Consider the following 20,282-nt stretch of genomic DNA (forward strand, 5'->3'; position numbering starts at 1 on the left):
TGGCTCACGCCTGTAATCCCAGCACTTTGGGAGGCCGAGGCGGGCAGATCACGAGGTCAGGAGATTGAGACCATCCTGACTAACACGGTGAAACCCCGTCTCTACTAAAAAATACAAAAAAAATTAGCCGGGCACGGTGGCGGGTGCCTATAGTCCCAGCTACTTGGGAGGCTGAGGCAGGAGAATGGCAGGAACCCGGAAGGCGGAGGTTGCAGTGAGCTGAGATCGCGCCAACTGCACTCGAACCTGGGAGACAGAGCGAGACTCCATCTCAAAAAATAAAAATAAAAAAATATTCTTTACTGTAGTTAATGTGAACTTACTTGCTAAATTATAGTAGGGATGGAGAAGAAACAGTAAGCCAAATACTAAGAAAACAGTTTGGGCCAGGTGCAGTGGCACACGCCTGTAATCCCAGCACTTTGGGAGGCCGAGACAGGTGGATCACGAGGTCAGGAGATCGAGACCATCCTGGCTAACATGGTGAAACCCCATCTCTACTAAAAATAAAAAAATTAGCCAGGCGTGGTGGCGGGTGCCTGTAGTCCCAGCTACTCGGGAGGCTGAGGCAGGAGAATGGCTTGAACCTGGGAGGTGGAGCTTGCAGTGAGTGTGGATCACGCCACTGCACTCCAGCCTGGGCAGCAAAGCAAGACTCGTCTCAAAAAAAAAAAAAAAGAAAGAAAGAAAGAAAGAAAGAAAGAAAGAAAACAGTTTGGTTGTATAAGTTCAGCCATCTCATCTTTTGTGATTGAATTATCAGTTTGTGCCTTATCTCATTTTCTTGCCTGTCCTTCCTCTTGGGGATTCACCTCTGTCCACTTTTCATTAGCATCTCTCCTAGAGAATTACATAAAAGGGATGAAATTCAAACAAGTCCATTTGACTAATTGGGACCATCTCTGACCAAATGTTTATTGATGCAGGAGACTGAAAATAATATTTAATTTGAGTATTTGGAGAAGGAAAATTCTGGGCATTTTGTTGTTTATGAAAATAAACCTATTAACCTATAACTCTTTTCAACAGCTTGTGACAATTTAAATAATTGTTAGTAAATGGAACTAGTCTCCCAACTTCTCAGTTTGCTTGGAAAGGTCGTGTGTTAGTCTATTTTATGTGCCTGTAACAGAATACCACAAACTGGGTAATTTGTAACCAACAGAAGTTTATTTGGCTCATGGTTCTGGAGGCTGGGAAGTCCAAGATCAAGGGGCTGGCATCTGGTGAGGACCTTCTTCTGCATCATTACATAGCAGAGGGCATCACATGGTGGGGGAAGAGGAGGGGGGAAGGAAGAGAAGGAAGGAGGCTGAACTCGTCCTTTTATAAGGAACCCACCCCCTCAGTAACAGCATTAATCCATCTGTGAGGGCAGAGCCTTCGTGATGTAATCACCCCTTAGAGGTCCTACCTCTCAACACCTCAGAATTGGGGATCATGAACTTTGGGGACACAGTCACACCATAGCAGATAGTATTACTGAGTCTACCCTCAGCACTGTGATTATTCCCTGTAGCTTTTAAAGGAAGACAAATGGACTAAAATGTAATGTGATAATATAAGAAGGAAATTATGAATATGACTGCTGTAGTGGTATGTATCTGACCTAGTCTTGCATCTTATCCTTTTAAGATACAGATGTTTTGGTAGGAGTCTGAAACCTGTTCGGGCCTATTAATTCAGGTTATTCTGATCACCTCTAAAGGGGAAAAAATAAATTTGCAGGGATTGTCATAGTAATATCTTTAAAAACCTTCTAAAAAGTGTGCTAGCCCCATCGGTTGGCCGCTTTTCTCTCTTAGTATTAAGCTGTGTGTCTTTCTCACGGACAGGAAGGAGCTGACTGCCGATGCACGGGAGCTGAAAGGGGAGCTATACTGCCTGCCATGCCATGATAAAATGGGGGTCCCCATCTGTGGCGCTTGCCGACGGCCCATCGAAGGGCGCGTGGTGAACGCCATGGGCAAGCAGTGGCATGTGGAGGTGAGTTCTAAATGGCAAAGGGTAACCAATCCTTTCAAATCTCCATGATTAAGGGGTAACCAATACTTTCAAATCTCCCATGATTCAGGGGTAACCAGTACTTTCAAATCTTCATGATTCAGGTGTCCTGGCAAGATTAGGAGACTCTAAAGATTAAACGTGGACATTTTAAAGACAATTGACTTTGCTGACAGCTAAGAATATAGAATGTACACTGCTTTTGTGAATGTCTCAGTAATGATACAGGATGTGTACTTTTGCTCCTAAAGCCTTCTTGAAGCAGGAAGTGCCATGGTCTGTATCCAGCAGCAGCTCCTCCTTTATAGGTGCTACTGAGATGCTCACCTCTATTCTCTTTTTGGGCTATTATAATAGGCTATGTCTTAAAGTAACCTTCAAAGACAGACACCTGAATTACAACTGCAGAAGTATTATATTATGGGGCCACCTATGGCCAAATGAAATGACTGTCTCAAACTTTCCTTCATCTTCTCTGAAAATAGGTTAACTCTGGTATTTACTTTATTAGATATAAAATATGGCAATTCAAAAATGACCTATAGCAATTTTTTTTCAGCATTTTGTTTGTGCCAAGTGTGAGAAACCCTTTCTTGGACATCGCCATTATGAGAGGAAAGGCCTGGCGTATTGTGAAACTCACTATAACCAGGTATTGACCTTAGTCACTGGATGCTAGATAGACTTTTATGAACCTAAGCTTATCAGTAGTTTACCTACAAGGAAATCTCTTGGAAGATGTACATTGTTCAGTAGAGATTTGTTTTTAACTTTTTATTTGGGAAATAATTTCAGACTCAGAAGCTAACTATGAAATATACAAAGAATACCTGTATGTCTTTCATTCAAGTCCACAGTTTGCTTTATCATTTCCCACGCTCAGTCTTCCTGTGTAAAACACATACTTACATAAATATTATATACAAGTATGATGGCTGTTTCTAAAGCATTTGCCAATAAGTTCATCATACTCCTTTACCCCTAAATACTTCAGTGTATATTTCCCAAGAATATGGGACTCTCTAACATAATTGTAGGTATCAATATTGATACCATACTTTAACCCATTTATTCCAGTTTTGTCGCTTGAGTCAATAATATCCTCACAGCATTTTTTCCACTCCCAGACTGGACCCAGCCTCTGGCTGTGATGTTTCTTTAGCCTTCTTAAATCTGGAACGTTTCCAGAGTCTTTTAAAATTTTTGATGACATTGACATTTTGGAGGGATGCAGAGGGCCCCTAACCCCTTTTTAATAGACTACTTTCCACTTGGGTTCACCTGGTGCTTCTCTGTGCTTAGATGAGGTTATACACAGCAGGTTGTGGCCCCATAAAGTGGCAGGGCATCTTCTCAGAACCTTGCCCCTGGAGCATTTTATACCTCTCCTGCACTGGTGATCTCCCAGGCATGGTGCTGGCTGATAACATCACTGTGAATTACAATTTCCTTCCCTCCTTTGTAAGAAAGAAGCAGTCTGTGGGCAATCATTTTATGACCATGGAAATGTCCTGTTCCTCATCAACCCGCCCTAGATTCAGCACCCCTTGATGATTCTTGTCTCTGCGCCAGCTGCAAACAATACTTCTCCAGCCCCATGCCCTCCACCCATAGTCTGGTCCTCAGCGCTCTGCCTGAGCAAGAGCCCACCTCCTCTCCCATCTGTAGGTTTATTCATTTATCTATTTCTTATCCATATGGACTCACAGATTTCTATATTTTGCATCACTTATTTGGGTGTTCAAACTGTCATCTGGAAAGTTTTTCTTTTAATTGATGAGAGTGAATTACTTTCATTGTAAGAAGTAAAAACTTGTCAAAGAACTTTTACTGATTTTCGCTAGTAGTGATAAATCCTCAATATAGATAGCCAGCTATTTTTAAATGTTCAGTGTTCTAAAAATTCTAACACATCTTGAACTTTGACCACCTTTTTTTATTTTCAGCTATTTGGTGATGTTTGCTTCCACTGCAATCGTGTTATAGAAGGTGATGGTAGGTATCTGTGTGAGTTTTAGATTGGTACCACTTTGACACAAAAACACTTGGGTAATGTGGAAATTCAGGTTGGTGATTGCTATGGTTTGAAATGTGATCGTTATCAGTTACTTTTTCTCTATCTTTGGCGTATTTTCCAAGTAATCTGTAGCAGTAAGATGATAATATCAAAGAGTTGGATTTGTTACTGATTTATGACACTACTTTCGGCCACTGCCGCAGTGTTGTATGCCAGCAATCATGGGAACTGTCCCTGGTGGACCCTAAGACCTGTTTCTGTGTCCAGTTTCAGGAAGCTCTAGAACAACGTTTATTAGGAAGAGTTTAATCTGCTATCGTAGTTAGGAAGAGGCACTTTAACCTGCACATGCTAAAAGCTGGCAGTTATCAGCAAGCATATCTAGGACTTACCACCCTTGTACTGTGGTAATTAGGCTGGGCTGATTGATTGGAACAGAAAGGAAGCAGCTGTGTTTGCTAAGAGTCACTAACACAATTCTGCCAGAGACTTCCTGGCAAAGTTTTGAACAATCCTGTTTTCAGCATGATTCATGGCTCCCTGCAGACATCACCTAATTCAGGAAATACTTTTGAAACATTGTTCATGTGCAGTTTGTGAAAACAATCCAGGAAAACAATCTTTAGTGCCATTGAAAATAAAACTTACCCCCCTCCTCTGTGAAATAGATGCCAGGTGAAAGAAGCTGCAAAGGAAACTGTCTTCTTATCATCAGCTCTGGAAAAAAGACTCCTACAGGGGCAAATAAGTTAATGTCTGGATTTTTGAAAATTATTTACCTAGTTCATATTTCCATGTTGGGCCAACAGCAGTAGGGACAGAAACAGCAAGCTCACCTAAACAACATGATGCATGGACAGTTGCCACATGTGCCCAGGCCAAGGGGGCACAGTTGCTGGTGTAAGACATAGCACACATCATTTATAACTTCACAGGATACTTAAGGATGGGGGAAGATTAAAGTCAGCCCTCCGTATCCAGGGGCTGGATCCAAACATCCGTGGATTCAACCAACTATGGATCAAAAATATTTAGAGAAAAATAACAATATAACAGTACAAATAGTACAGTATAATGACTATTTACATATCATTTACATTGTACTAGGCATTATAATTAACCTAGAGATGATCTAAAGTATACGAGATAGGACCAGGCTCAGTGGTTCACGCCTGTAATCCCAACACTTTGGGAGGCCGAGGTGGGCAGATCAACTGAGGTCAAGAGTTCAAGACCAGTCTGGCCAACATGGTGAAACCCCATCTCTACTAAAAATACAAAAACTTAGCTGGGTGTGGTGGTGCATGCCTATAATCCCAGCTACTCGGGAGGCTGAGACAGGAGAATCACCTGAACCCGGGAGGCAGAGGTTGCTGTGAGCCAAGATCACACCATTGCACTCCAGCCTGGGCAACAAGAGCAAAACTTCGTCTCAAAAAAAATAAATAAATGTATACTAGACAATGTACATAGGTTATATGTATTTTATATCAGGGACTTGAGCGTCTGAGATTTTGGTATCCTCACAGCATCCTAGAAACAGTATCCTGCACATACTAAGCAACAACTGTATACATAAAAGTTGAGGGCCGGGTGTGGTGGCTTATACCTGTAATCCCAGCACTTAAGGAGGCCGAGACAGGAGAATTTCTTGAGGCCAGGAGTTCGATACCAGCCTGGGCAACATAGCAAGACCTCCATCTCTACAAAATAAAAATTAAAAATTAGCCAGATGTGGTAGCACACACCTATGGTCCCAGCTACACAGGAGAACGAGATGAGAAGATTGTTTGAGCCCAGGAGTTCGAGCTGTGATCACGCCACTGCAATACAGCCTGGACAACAGAGGGAGACCCTGTCTGAAAAACAAAAGAAAAGAAGCTCTCAAGAAAGAGGTTCTTGGCTGGGCATGGTGGCTCATGCCTATAATCTCAGCATTTTGGGAGACCGAGGCAGGTAGATTGCTTGAGCCCAGGAGTTCAAGACCGTCCTGGGAAACATGGCAAGACCGTGTCTCTATAAAAAATACAAAAATTAGCCAGGTATAGGCCGGGCGCAGTGGCTCACGCTTGTAATCCCAGCACTTTGGGAGGCCAAGACGGGCGGATCACAAGGTCAAGAGATTGAGACCATCTTGGCCAACATGGTGAAATCCCGTCTCTATTAAATACAAAAATTAGCTGGGCATGGTGGCACGCGCCTGTAGTCCCAGCTACTCAGGAAAATGAGGCAGGAGAATCGCTTGAACCCAGGAGGCAGAGGTTGCAGTGAGCCGTGATTGTGCCACTGCACTCCAGCCTGGCAACAGAGCGAGACTCCGTCTCAAAAAAAAAAAAAAAATTAGCCAGGTATAGTGGCATGCACCTGTAGTCCCAGCTACTCAGGAGGCTGAGGTGGGAGGATCACTTGAGCCTGGGAGGTTGGGGCTACAGTGAGCCAAGATTGTGCCACTGTACTCCAGCCTGGGCTATAGAGCAAGACCCTGTCTCATTTAAAAAAAAAAAAAAAAAAAAAGGTTCTTGAGAACCTCCACCAAGTGCCACAGACACAGTCGTAGTTCTGTTTTAGAGTTGAAATTCTAAGCTGCCCTGCTCCCCATACTGATGTATTTCCATGTGACCAGATCTCTTTCCTCTTTCTCCAGTGGTCTCTGCTCTTAATAAGGCCTGGTGCGTGAACTGCTTTGCCTGTTCTACCTGCAACACTAAATTAACACTCAAGTAAGTGTACAGTTTTGTCCAGTCTGAATCCTAAGACTGAAAACTTTGGGGGGACACTTAAAAAAAATCCTAGAATTTAGAAAAAGAGAGTTATTTGATTTCTTATTTCCTCTTTCTGTTCAGGCCTTCTGAAAGTAAAGGTTCTTCCTTTAATTGTTCCCTGTTCTTTCTTCTATTCCTTCTTTGTCCTACTCAAAGGGATAAGTTTGTTGAAATTGACCTAAAGCCAGTCTGCAAACACTGTTATGAGAAAATGCCAGAAGAATTTAAGAGGCGACTTGCCAAACGGGAGAGAGAAGCAAAGGATAAGGACAAGCAGAAAAAGAAAAAGCCAGTCTGTTTGTAAACTTTTCTATCCCTGTGTCATCATTTTCACTACTTTCTCCTTTGGTTAGTCCTTTGGAATATGTTTTTGTTCTGTTTCTGTCTTTTGCTTTCTTCCCCCCTTGCAACTTTTGGGCATGTATTTGTAGTCATCAGAGATTGAAATACAAGTATTTGTCCTATGTAGAATTGGTCCTTTTGCATAACTGCTAAAATTACAAAAATTAAATGAATACACTCCATACTTAATACAGTTTTGTGGTCATGTATTTCACTTACTCTGTAGACTCACTCACCTCATTTTTTAAACACCATATAGTATACATTTCTTTCCTTTTTTTTTATTGGATTTAAAGGGAAGAATTCTAATCTCTTAATAGACCCTGGAAAATGTTTTAAAGGATTTTTGTCTGATTAACTGTAGCTTTTAAAATCCTGGTTTTTGGTTTCCTTGCCACGATCATTTAATTGATAAATTATAAGTGTTGTTTGATATTTTTAAAAATGCATATATTCTAAGTTATGTATTAAATTATTTCAGCATGGCGAGGCATGGTGGCTCACGCCTGTAATCCCAGCACTTTAGGAAGGCAGAGTGGAAGGATTGCCTGAGCCCAGGATTTTGAGACCAGCCTGGACTACATGCCTAGACCTCATCCGTCAAAAACAAAAAAACAAATTAGCCAGGTGTGGTGGCCCATACCTATAGTCCCAGCTACTCAGGAGGCTGAGGCTGCTGCGGTGAGCCATAACTGCCACTGCACTCCAGCTTGGGTGACAGAGTGAGACTCTGTCTCAAAAAAAAAAAAAATCTTTCAGCATGTTTCATATCTAAGCAAAGTCCATCTGATTTACGTAAGACATCTTCTTCTGTGATGTTCGAATGTGCATTCATACAATACCCATATGCTACTGTTTATGAATTCATTTCCTCAATGTCTTCAAACTCTTTTTTTATTCCTGATTTTTATGAGAAGTATTTCAATCTTTGAAATTCTCTTGAATTAGCAGCATGATTGTTCCAGTTTTCCCTCATAGTTACTATTGTGTTTGGAGCTCTAAAAATATTTTGTTCCAGTTTACATGTTTCCTTCTATAAAGAGGAATTAAATGTAAATGTAAGATTAAAACAATGAGGCCGGGCATGGTGGCTCACGCCTGTGATCCCAGCACTTTGAGATGCCAAGGCAGCGGATCACTTGAGATCAGCCTGGGCAACATGGTGAAGCCCCGTCTCTACTAAAAATACAAAAAAATTAGCCAGGCATGGTGGCGGGTGCCTGTAATCCCAGCTACTCGCGAGGCTGAGACAGGAGAATCGCTTGAACCTGAGAGGCGGAGGTTGCAGTGAGCCGAGATCGTGCCACTGCATTCCACCCTGGGCGACAGAGTGAGACTCTGTCTCAAAAAAAAATAAAATAAAAAAGATTAAAACTGGAAAGCTTGCTAAGGTAGTCTGTCTGAAAACAGGAATAATTTTTTCTTTTATCAAAAAAATGGCAGTTTTAATAGCTTTTGCTCTAAGATGACCTTGGGAGAAAAGCCGTAAAGTAATTCCCAGTGTAGTGTTTTAAAACAGAAGATTTGTCATTTTAGATATGTGTTTAGGAATTTCCTTTGTTACTAACATTGTCCTTTAAAATGATCTCGAAGCAAAGTCTAGTTTAATATAATGTTTAAATGCAGTAAAAATATCAGCAGATTTTATAATTTTTGTCATAGATAGCAATATACCACTAGATTTATTTCATAAATGCTACCTGAATATAATTTCACAGACAGTGAACAAGTTACCAAGTGGTATATTTACTCAATTCAAAATTAAACACTCTGGATTTCAACAGTAATAAGCTCCTGTAATTACCTGTTGGAAATGCATTACAGATGATCAGGAGGCTATCTGAAAAGTTGTCTTCTCCAGGACCATTTTAAAAATAAATTGATAATGTGTGTTGCTCTAGCTTTTCAAAAGAATAGTTGAGTTCTTCAAATAGCTACCGCTTACAATGCAACCACAGGTGATCTGGTTACATTTATGTTAAGAGTGATTAAAAACTTTCTTCCAACCTTTCTGTCAGATAACCAAAATAACCCCTTATAATTTAAAATTAATTAAACCTCATGGCTACCTAATTTAAAGTACTAAGTAAGATCATGTTGCGTCCAATAAAGAAATCATTCACATTATAAAAATATGATTCTTTCCTTTAGATAAATTTATCTTTAAGGTATTCTAAAATGTGATTACCATCCTAGGCAATACGGCAGGACCCTGTCTCTACAAAAAAAAATTTTTAAGTTAGCCAGGCATAGTAGTATGCACTTGTGTCCCAGCTATTCAGGAGGCTGAGGTGGGAGGATGGCTTGAGTCCAGGAGTTAGAGGCTGCAGGGAGCTGTGATCACCACTGCACTCCAGCCTGAGTGACAGTCGAGGCTCTGTTTCCAAAAAAAAAAAAAAAAAAAAAGTGATTGACTGTACTTAAGTAAATTATATTTACATTAGATTTCCTGTTTACTTAGTACTGAATAAAATGTAATCTACAGTCTGTGTTACACAGATGGATGTATAGAACCAATTTATAAGGACTTTTTTTTCAAATGATACTGAATTTTTATATATATATCACAATAAGAATTGAGGTTAGAATTATGGTTTTTTTACTAACATGAATATAATATCATCACCTAGTTGCCTTCGTTTAGTTCAGTACAATTACTTCACATCATATATATATCTTTGTTGAATATGTTTCCACTAACTTCTTTTTTTTTATAATTTTTATCTTTAGGAATAAGTTTGTGGAGTTTGACATGAAGCCAGTCTGTAAGAAGTGCTATGAGAAATTTCCATTGGAGCTGAAGAAAAGACTTAAGAAACTAGCTGAGACCTTAGGAAGGAAATAAGTTCCTTTATTTTTTCTTTTCTATGCAAGATAAGAGATTACCAACATTACTTGTCTTGATCTACCCATATTTAAAGCTATATCTCAAAGCAGTTGAGAGAGAAGAGGACCTATATGAATGGTTTTGTCATTTTTTTAATTAAAAAAGAAAAATTCATATAATCGTGTTTAAAACACAAATGAAGTCAGTATTTGCCTTTGTTAACCCTTATCCATTTGTTGACATGTAGACTGTTTACAAAAAAAAAAAACACATGGTTAAATGTTAAATTTTAATTAAGGCCCCCAAAAATTAAATATAACTTTTTAAAATGAAAGGAGTCACCTTTTACATGACTCAGGTGAAAAAACAGTATAAACATTAATTTACTTTGTGTTCAAAAGAAAATTCCAACTGCTGTTGGGGAAGGACACAAAAAAGAAAAATAACCACCCAAGAGAAACAAAAACAAGAAAAACAAATCTATACAATCTTAGTATATTTATCAAACTAGTAGCTAGAAAGTGAATATGCACGTTACTAAGACAAAAAACAAGTGTAATTCAGAACTACTTGATTTTTTTTAGTTAAATGCAATAATTATTATGCTTAGTTTTATAACCTGCTCTCCTTGTGAATTCTTCCTTCAAATGATTACTGAACGCAGTAGTAATAGCTAGCTAGTAGGATGTCCTTTAAATTTTTGTGCAAAAAAAATTTATACCAGGTATTTGGAAATATACTTTACAATATTGGAAAATGAAGTATTTTTAATGTATTACAGCAATTATGTTTCTAAGCTTAATGTTAAGCATGTAGTCTTAGAATAGGACATGAAATTAAATTGTATGTAGCTTGGAATATATTGCTTCAGAAAACTGAATGTGTATGTCGGTCATATTGCCTTTATAACCATGCTAATATCTATGCTTTATACATACTCAAACTTGCCTTGCCTTAAAAAAATACATACTACATACTTAAATCAGGAATTCTAGCCATCTCACAGAATACCAACTAAAACTAAGTACATTGAGATCTGAGATTGGTAAACCCAGATTCATTTACCACAGCTGTAATTAAGTTTTTAGAAACTCTATTCTCTTCTTTTTGGGGAAATCCATTGAAGTTAATTTCTGTTATCTTATTAGAAGAAAATGATGTTGATATGTGTTTCAGATTTTCCATTTCAAATCTTATAATTAATTTGATTTATTTACTATAAGTAGGAGGTATAAATGACACTCTTAAATTGGAAGGAGGGTGTTTTAGTGTTTGTTTTAGGTCAAAATTAGTGATTCTATTTTTATCAAAAGTTTTATCTTGAAGTTTCAGGACCACTCTTCCTTAATAAACTTGTTAATGGAAAGCGAGCTTTATGAACATTTAAAAATGTTGCTGCTGCTTTGTTACTTAAAAAGAAAGTTGCCAAGAGAGACTTCTTAGGGAAAATATTTGGGTTTTTTTTCCAAAAATTGCTGAAATATTGTTTTGCCATTTTCAAAAAGTCTCAGGTTATTACCACTCTGCCATTAAATATTTGTATGCCTGCATTTTTAAAAATTCTGTGCATGTACTTTATGGAGTACATTCTATTTTTGTTTTCAGATACCCTGCAACCAATTTTTTTTTAGTAATCTTTTAGAACTAAAATTATCATAAATGATTGAAAATAATCATCACATAGTTTAAGATTGTATGTGTTCAGTAGTTTAAAACAATCTTTGCATTTGACAGTAAGAATCAAAGTCCCTTCAGTGTGCCTTTGTCAGCTAATATGTGACCAGCAATGACAACCTTGGGAGTATTTATTAAATATTATGCTATGAATATAGGCAACATAAGACAGGGTTTGCAGTATAGCGTCTTGATGCTAAATTCTCATATACCTCTACACGAGAAATATGGAGGAGAAAAACAAGCATTTACATATATTCTTCGTCACTTTGAAGATGCATGGCCTGAACTCGACTGCTTGTGTTTGTTTACATATCAGGCACACCCAGGCATCTCCTGCAGCCAGAGGTTCCACTGCTGTCTTTGCTCAGTCCTCTTTTAAAATATGAATTAGTGGACAGGCACGGTGCCTCACACCTGTAATCCCAGCACTTTGGGAGGTCGAGGCAGGTGGATCACGAGGTCAGGAGATCAAGACCATCCTGGCTACCACTGAAACCCCATCTCTACTACAAAAAAATTAGCCGGGCGTGGTGGCGGGCACCTGCAGTCCCAGCTACTCAGGAGGCTGAGGCAGGAGAATGGTGGGAACCCGGGAGGCAGAGCTTGCAGTGAGCCAAGATCGCGCCACTGCACTCCAGCCTGGGCAACAGAGCAAGACTCTGTCTCAAAAAAAATAAATAAATAAATTATGAATGAGTATTTTCTAGAAATTCAACTTGCTAAGCCTGTAATACTTAAGGGTAGTTTATCTAGATACAGTACTTTCTTCCCTGATAAGTAGTATCATTGGAGCCCTTAGGCATAGGAGAAAAGGAAGAAGTTTAAAAAGTGTAAGTGGGCCGGGCGTGGTGGCTCATGCCTGTAATCCCAGCACTTTGGGAGGCCGAGGGGGGCGGATCACGAGGTCAGGAGATCCAGACTATCCTGGCTAACAAGGTGAAACCCCGTCTCTACTAAAAATACAAAAAAAAACATTAGCCAGGCGTGGTGGCGGGCGCTTGTAGTCCCAGCTACTCGGGAGGCTGAGGTAGGAGAATGGCTTGAACCCAGGAGGTGGAGCTTGCAGTGAGCCGAGATCGCGCCACTGCACTCCAGCCTGGGCGACAGAGCAAGACTCCGTCTCAAAAAAAAAAAAAAGTGTAAGTGGATTAAAAGAGAAACTTGGTCTAGTTCATAATATTTTTAATAGGGCTTTCCCTGGCTGCTGGAAAACTTAGGCCAGTAAGCATCTCTTTGTTTAAAGTCCTACAAGACAATTTGAAATAATTCATTGTTCATGCCAAAATTCTAAGTACTGTTTTTCTTAGCAAGTGTAATATAATCGGGAAAAATGGGTATAAGTAAAACATTCTTTGGATCATATTCAAAGCCTTATTAGCACTGCACCTGAGTAATAGGTCATTTTGCCTCACTCATTTGCCAAAGTAGCCATTTCTAAGTTAAGGAAGTTTTTAGGTAGGCTTATAGCCTTGTATTTCATTTTAGATTGTAAGCTCAGTGGCAGGGATACTATATCGGTAATTATGTTTTCATATAGCAACCACCACAGTATATTCTTGGTGCTTAATAAATGTTTATAATTGTTAACAATAACCTGTTGTATATTGTTTATTTTGAATGGTATATATATGAAATACATATGAAAATTGAAGTATTCATGAATGTATAATAGAAACAAGTAAATGAATAAAATGACCTGGTTACTATAGATAAGCCAAATTTTGAACCATCTAGAACAATGGTGTAGTCTTCCCTCTACTCAATGTAAATGCTGGGTTTTTAAATTATTATTATTCTTAAGAAAGGAGACACAGGCCAGGCACAGTGGCTCACACCTGTAATCCCAGCACTTTGGGAGGCCGAGGCCAGTGGATCACTTGAGGTCAGGAGTTTGAGACCAGCCTGGCCAACACAGTGAAACCTCATCTCTATTAAAAATACAAAAATTAATAGGGCGTGGTGGTGTGCACCTGTAGTCCCAGCTACTTGGGAGGCTGAGGCAGTAGAATCACTTGAATCCAGGGGGCAGAGGTTGCAGTGCAGTGGTGTGCTGGGATTACAGGCAATGAGCCACTGTGCCCTGCCCTCAGCTGGAGTGCAATGGTGCAATTAAGTTCTTTCTTTTCCAACTCAAAATTTGTCTGCATCTTTACCCAAATATCCAGATCTGATACTCTAGGCTTGGGCTAATATAGTGGGGTGGAGGAGGCTTGGGTTAAGGTTTAAAGTTCCAAGGGCTGAACCGGAATAAATGGTGTATTTATCAAGGGAAGAGCAAGGCAAAACCAGCAAGTCCAAACCATGGAGGCCTCAACCGAGGTGAGGGGAAAAGTTAGGGAGCCTTAGGAAAGCTTTGAGGAGGGACCCCAATTAGGCAGACAGTAGTTAGGGTATGAGGTTTGTGAGATCAGGACTGGAATTGCTGCAAGAGACCCTATGATTGGGTGGCAGCAGCACGTTGTGGAGATGAGCCTGCTTCCTCAGCCTCTTCCTCTTGTCAGAACCCTTTGCCTCTCCCTACACACGCACACACACATGCATGCACCATGCTACAGAAACCTTTCTCAGTCTTGCCATTCTCTCAAATTATGCGTTGGTCTTCCCTTCATCTTCAGATTCTTTAAAGAGTAATCAAAGCTCCCACTTCTGGCATGATGAAGTGAGGAGGTCAACAAATCTTTCCAAAATGTAACTGTATAGCTGGACAAACCATTTAGCATTCTGTAATTTTACCAAAGGCACAGCACAAATGGGGATGTCTTTAAGAATGAAAGCTGGCCGGGCGCGGTGGCTCACGCCTGTAACCCCAGCACTTTGGGAGGCTGAAGCAGAAGGACCACTTGAGCTCAGGAGTTCAAAAACAGCCTGGGCAACTTGGTAAGACCCCCGTCTCTACAAAAAAAAAAAATTAAAAAAGGCATGGTGTTGCACACTTGTGGTCCCAGCTACATGGGAGGCTAAGGCAGGAGAATCATTTGAGCCCAGGAGATTGAGGCTGCAGTGAGCTGTGATCACACCACTGCACTCCAACCTGGGCAACAGAGTGAGACAGATCCTGTCTCAAAAGAAAAAAAAAAAAGTGAGCCTTGGATAAGACCAGCCTGTGTCCGTGGCATCTTTGCCCAGGCTGCTACCCCCATTTACCCCAGCTGTTGATAACACACACAGCGGCCCCCAGCAGGGCAGCCTGTGGAAATAAGCTCCCCTGCCACCTCGTTGTAGGGCCTGGAGGCAAGAGTGAGGAAGGTTTTGATTTGCAGCATGGCTAGTTAAGGTGGTGATATCAGTGACCAGGAGGAAGAAAGGCCACTGACTCCTAGCCTGAGGCTCTGGGCCTTTGGAGACAAGCAAATGACCTGCAGATTAGTCATGGATGTAAGAGGGAGCTCCGGGAGGTCGGAGAGCCAGAGGGAGCTTAGTAAACTCTTCACACTACCCAAATGGACTGAAGGCTCATAGCTGGCAGAGATTAGAGCAAGCCCAAGCCATGTCCATATGCCCAGGGCACACAGCTTTTGTCTGTGCCAGTGCCAGTGGTAGGAAGTAAAAGCCGGAACGCCCTTGCAAATGGCCCGGGGCGTGCCTCCTCCCCATTGCACATAGATCCAGCAGCAGATGGTGGAAACCATATTGGCTTTAACTGATGTTTGACTGACAAACTATGCAAACAAGAAGCGACCTCTAAGAAGCCATTCTGAAAAATTAAAGCAAACAAATGCCAACAATAAAACTGAACAATGACCTGAGTGAGTGCACACTGTGGAGGAGACAGGCTTCCTGCATGGAGTCCAGCCAGGAGACAGTACAGAATGCATGGAGCAGCTATTGGAAGACAGTGAAAACTAAATAGTTGCAGGCAGCTTTCCCAAGAAGACCAGAACTTGAAGTACCACCAAACCAGTGGTGAGATAACCATGTTTCCCCTATGGTATCCCATTGACTAACCTGGCAGTGGGCACCAGGGTGCAGATAGAAAGAGCTCCAGAAGATGCTCTCTATTTCTGGCTCAAGTAACAGGAAAAGTGTCTCCTAACATTCCGAGGGAATCCAGAAGTTCGTTCCTCCCCATTTTTCTTTTCCCTGTTCTCTCATACCTCAGCCCACAAGCAGTCCCACAGTGGCACTGGCACCAGCCCCAAGAGGAGCCCAGGAGCCAAGATGCAGGAGGGAACCTTCTCCAATTGACAGAGCTGTGGTCCCAAGAGGGCAGAAACAATCCATGTTGCTCCTCTTCCAATTCAGTCTTCCCACTGCTTGGCTTCAGATGTAGAAATGCATGGTAGAGCCAGATACCGAAAGCCTGTTTTCTGCTTGGAAGACTGAAAAGAGAAGCCTCAGCAAATAAAAGCAACAGGGTAATTGCTGAGAGAGAGTTAATCAGTGAAGCAACCCCATTAACCTGTCTATAAACCCCAGGGCTCATTCTTGAGCTGCTCCTGCATAAATCTGGTCCTGTTCAACACACCAAAGATTGACAGCTGAACTGAGAGACCATCACCCACAGACACAACTGGCCACTGGGTGGTGCACAAGTCAGACAGAACTGAATAGTCCTGTGAAGACTGGACACTGAACTGACTTTGGAACCAGACTGCAGAATGGAGGGGTGGGAACTTGTGGCTTGAACCTAATCAGGTAGATTGCCTGGCCAAAATGAAAATACCTATCATCTCCATAGGATTTAATTTCATTCATTGATTTTTTTTTTAGTAAATTTGCAATGTTTTACAGCCATCCCCAAAATCTAATTCCAAAATACCACTATCACCCCAACGAGAGACTCCATTCAGGTTGGCAGTCACATGCACTCCCAGATTTCCCCTCTGCCCAGCCCTTGGCAATCACTAGTCTACTTTCTGTGTCTTTGAGTTTGCCTACTCTGGATATTTCATATAAATGAAATGATATATGAGGTTTTGTGATTGGCACCTTTCATTTAGAATAATGTTTTCAAGGCTGATTCATGTTGTAGTATGCATTGGTACTTCATTATTTTTTATGCAAAAGTAATATTCTATTGTATGGCTATACCACATTTTTATTTGAGACAGAGATCTCACTATGTCGCCCAGGCTGGAGTTTAGTGGCTCTTCACAGGCCTGATCACAGCCCCTGCATGGATCAAGGAGCGTCACTGCAGCTTCAAACTGCAGCTTCAAACTCTCGGGCTCAAGCGACCCTCCTGCCTCAACCTCCCCAGTAGCTGGGACTACAGGCACGTGTGTCTGTGCCAAGTAATACCACATTTTAAAAATCCATCTTCAGTAGATGGAAATTTGGATGTTTCCACCTTTTACTAATAAAAATAGTACTGCTATAAACATTCATGTATAGGTTTTCTTTTGTTTTTGTTTTTTCTTTTTTTGTAGAGATGGGGGTCTCGCTGTGTTGCCCAGGCTGGTCTCAAATTCCTGGACTCAAGTGATCCTCCCATCGAAAACTCCCAAAGTGCTGGGATTACAGGCGTGAGCCACCATGCCTGGCCTGTATACAAGTTTTTGTGTAGACATGTTTACATCCAATTAATGAACACAGGATGTCTTTCCATTGATTTAGCTCCTCTTTAATTTCTTTCAACAGTGTTGTGTAGTTTCCAGTCTACAAGTCTTACACTTTTGGATTAAATTTATTCATAATTATTTTATTATTTTTGATAATATTATAAATGGAATTGTTTACTTAATTTTACTTGAATTGTTCATTGCTAGTGTATAAGTAGGCAACTCATTTTTTTTTAATTGACCTTGTATGGTACAATCTCTTTGAACTCATTTATTATCACTGATGGTTTAGGTCTTTTTTTATTTGAGGTTTCATTAGGGTTTTCTGTATATAAGATCATGTCATCTAGAATAGAGATAGTTTTATTTATTCTATTCCTATTTCGATACTTTTTGTTTGCATTTCTTGCCTAATTGCCCTGGCTAGAACATCCAGTACGGTGTTGAATAAAAGTGAAGAAAGAAGGCATCCTTGTAAGTCAATTTTTTTTTTTTTTTTTTTGACACGTAGTCTCGCACTTTGGCCCAGGCTGGAGTGCAATGGCACGATCTTGGCTCACGGCAACTTCCACCTCCCAGGTTAAAGTAATTCTCCTGCCTCAGCCTCCTGAGTAGCTGGGATTACAGGCGCCCGCCACCATGCCTGGCTTACTTTTTGTATTTTTATTAGAGATGGGATTTCACTACTTTGGCCAGGCTGGTCTCGAACTCCTGACCTCGTGATCCGCCCACCTTGGCCTCCCAAAGTTCTGGGATTACAAAGCACTTTGTAAGCCACTGTGCCCGGCCGTAAGTCAGTTTTTATACCCCTTCTTTCATCCCTGATTTTAGTAATTAGAGTCTTTCTTTTTTCTTGGTCAATCTCAAAAAACAAAAGCTTTATGAATTTAAAAACGTTTTTCAGGCCAGGCACGGTGGCTCACTCCTGTAATCCCAGCACTTTGAGAGGCTGAGGCAGGCTGATCACGAGGTCAGGAGATCGAGACTATCCTGGCTAACACGATGAAACACCATCTGTACTAAAAAAATTAAAAAAAAAAAAAATTAGCCGGGTGTGGTGGCGGGTGCCTGTAGTCCCAGCTACTCAGGAGGCTGAGGCAGGAGAATGGCATGAAACCGGGAGGCGGAGCTTGCATTGAGCCGAGATCGCGCCACTGCACTCCAGCCTGGGCAACAGAGCGAGACTCTGTCTCCAAAAAAAAAAAAAATTTTTCAAAACAGCAACTTTTGCCTTTGTTGATTTTCTCTACTCTTTAAAAATGAGTTTTAAAAAATTTAATAGTGATTAAAAAAAAGATTTACCAACTTAACTTTTTTTTTTTTGAGCCAGAGTTTCGCTCTTGTTGCTCAGGCTGGAGTGTACTGGTATGATCTCGACTCACTGCAACCTTCACCTCCAGAGTTCAAACGATTCTCCTACCACAGCCTCCTGAGTAGCTGGGATTACAGGCATGCACCACCACGCCCCGCTAATTTTGTATTTTTAGTAGAGACGGAGTTTCTCCATGTTGGTCAGGCTGGTCTCCAACTCCCCACCACAGGTGAATGCCCACCTCAGCCTCCCAAAGTGCTAGGATTACAGGCGTGAGCCACCGCACCCAGCCCAACTTAACCTTTTTTTTTTTTTTTCGGATGGAGTCTGTCACCCAGGCTGGAGTGCGGTGGCGTGATCTCAGCTCACTGCAAGCTTGCCTCCCGGGTTCACGCCATTCTCATGCCTCAGCCTCCCGAGTAGCTGGGACTACAGGTGCCCGCCACCACGCCCAGCTAATTTTTTTTTTTTTTTTTGTATTTTTTTAGTAGAGACGGGGTTTCACATTGTTAGCCAGGATGGTCTTGATCTCCTGACCTCATGATCGGCCCACCTCGACCTCCCAAAGTGCTGGGATTACAGGCGTGAGCCACCACACCCGGCCCAACTTAACCATTTTCAAGTGTGCAATGCAGTAGCCTTATGTTGCTGTGCAATGTATCTCCAGAAAGTTTTCATCTTTTATTTCTATTTATTTATTTATTATTTTGAGACATGATCTTGCTGTCACCTGGGATGGAATGCCATGGTGCGATTATGGGTCTCTGCAACTTCGAACTCTTGGGCTCAATCAATCCTCCTGCCTCAGCCTCCCAAGTAGCTGGGGACTACAAGTGCGCACCACTGAGCTGGGTTAATTTTTTTTTTTTTTTTTTTTTTTTTTTTTTTTTTGTAGAGAGAGAGTCTTGCTTTGTTACCTAAGCTGTTCTTAAACTCCTGACTTCAAGCAATCCTCCCACCTCGGCCTCCCAAAGTGTTGGGATTACAGGCGCGAGCCACCACTTGGCCCAACTTTATCTTTTAAAACTTGAACATCTATACCCATGAAACAACAACTCTCCATTTCCTCCTCCCCCTAGTTTCTGGTGGCCACCATTTGATTTGCTGTTTCTGTGAATTTGACTACTTTGGATACCTCATATAAGTGGAAGCATACAGTATTTGTATTTTTGCGACTGGCTTATTCCACTTAGCATGATGTCCTCAAGGTTCTTCCATGTTATAGCATGTAACAGAATTCCTTTCCTTTTTAAGGCTGAGTAATACTCCATTATTTGTATACACCACATTTTGTTTATCCACTCATCTGTTGATGGACATTTAGGCTGCTTCGGCGTGTTGGCTATTGTGAATAATACTGCTATAAATACAGGTGTGCAAATACCTCTTACGGACCCTGTTCTCGGCCGGGCGCGGTGGCTCACGCCTGTAATCCCAGCACTTTGGGAGGCCGAGGCAGGCGGATCACGAGGTCAGGAGATTGAGACCATCCTGGCTAACACGGTGAAACCCCGTCTCTACTAAAAATACAAAAAAAATTAGCCGGGCAGAGTGGCGGGCGCCTGTAGTCCCAGCTACTCCGGAGGCTGAGGCAGGAGAATGGCGTGAACCCGGGAGGCAGAGGTTGCAGTGAGCCGAGATCGCGCCACTGCAGTCCGGCCTGGGCGAAAGAGTGAGACTCCGTCTCAAAAAAAAAAAAAAAAAAGAACCTGTTCTCAATTCTTTTGGATATATGTCCAGAAGTGCATACGGCAATTGTATTTTTACTTTTCTGAGAACCCACCGAATTGTTTTTGGTAGTAGCTACACCATTTTGCATTGCACAAAGGCTCCAATTTCT

General features: G+C 41.3%; 1 protein-coding gene and 1 long non-coding RNA gene across 10 annotated transcripts in view; one reads left to right on the forward strand and one right to left on the reverse strand.

Moving 5' to 3' along the window:
• LIMS1 (LIM zinc finger domain containing 1) overlaps nucleotides 1-13,222 on the forward strand; it is a 152,937-nt gene extending 139,715 nt beyond the window's left edge. For 5 of the 9 annotated variants that reach the window (XM_063695684.1, XM_063695685.1, XM_063695686.1 and 2 more), the window contains exons 6-11: nucleotides 1,836-1,986; nucleotides 2,564-2,656; nucleotides 3,951-3,999; nucleotides 6,666-6,741; nucleotides 6,940-7,131; nucleotides 9,856-9,984. In XM_063695684.1, the coding sequence (XP_063551754.1) occupies nucleotides 1,836-1,986; nucleotides 2,564-2,656; nucleotides 3,951-3,999; nucleotides 6,666-6,741; nucleotides 6,940-7,087 (517 nt within the window). In that variant the 3' untranslated portion in view covers nucleotides 7,088-7,131; nucleotides 9,856-9,984. Of the gene's footprint in view, nucleotides 1-435; nucleotides 440-1,835; nucleotides 1,987-2,563; nucleotides 2,657-3,950; nucleotides 4,000-6,665; nucleotides 6,742-6,939; nucleotides 7,132-9,855 lie in introns of those variants that run through there. The other 4 variants (XM_031008195.3, XM_031008193.3, XM_031008192.3 and 1 more) reach the window with 2 other exon arrangements.
• On the reverse strand, nucleotides 2,877-4,928 carry LOC129531698 (uncharacterized). The gene is made up of 3 exons (XR_008677061.2): nucleotides 4,858-4,928; nucleotides 4,670-4,753; nucleotides 2,877-2,892 (listed from the first exon to the last, which is right to left on the reverse strand). It is a non-coding gene; the product is annotated as an uncharacterized lncRNA (long non-coding RNA).
• Nucleotides 13,223-20,282: the final 7,060 nt, after the last annotated feature.

Source organism: Gorilla gorilla, chromosome 12 (genome assembly GCF_029281585.2).
Source record: "Gorilla gorilla gorilla isolate KB3781 chromosome 12, NHGRI_mGorGor1-v2.1_pri, whole genome shotgun sequence".
In the NCBI taxonomy this organism is placed as follows: domain Eukaryota; kingdom Metazoa; phylum Chordata; class Mammalia; order Primates; family Hominidae; genus Gorilla; species Gorilla gorilla.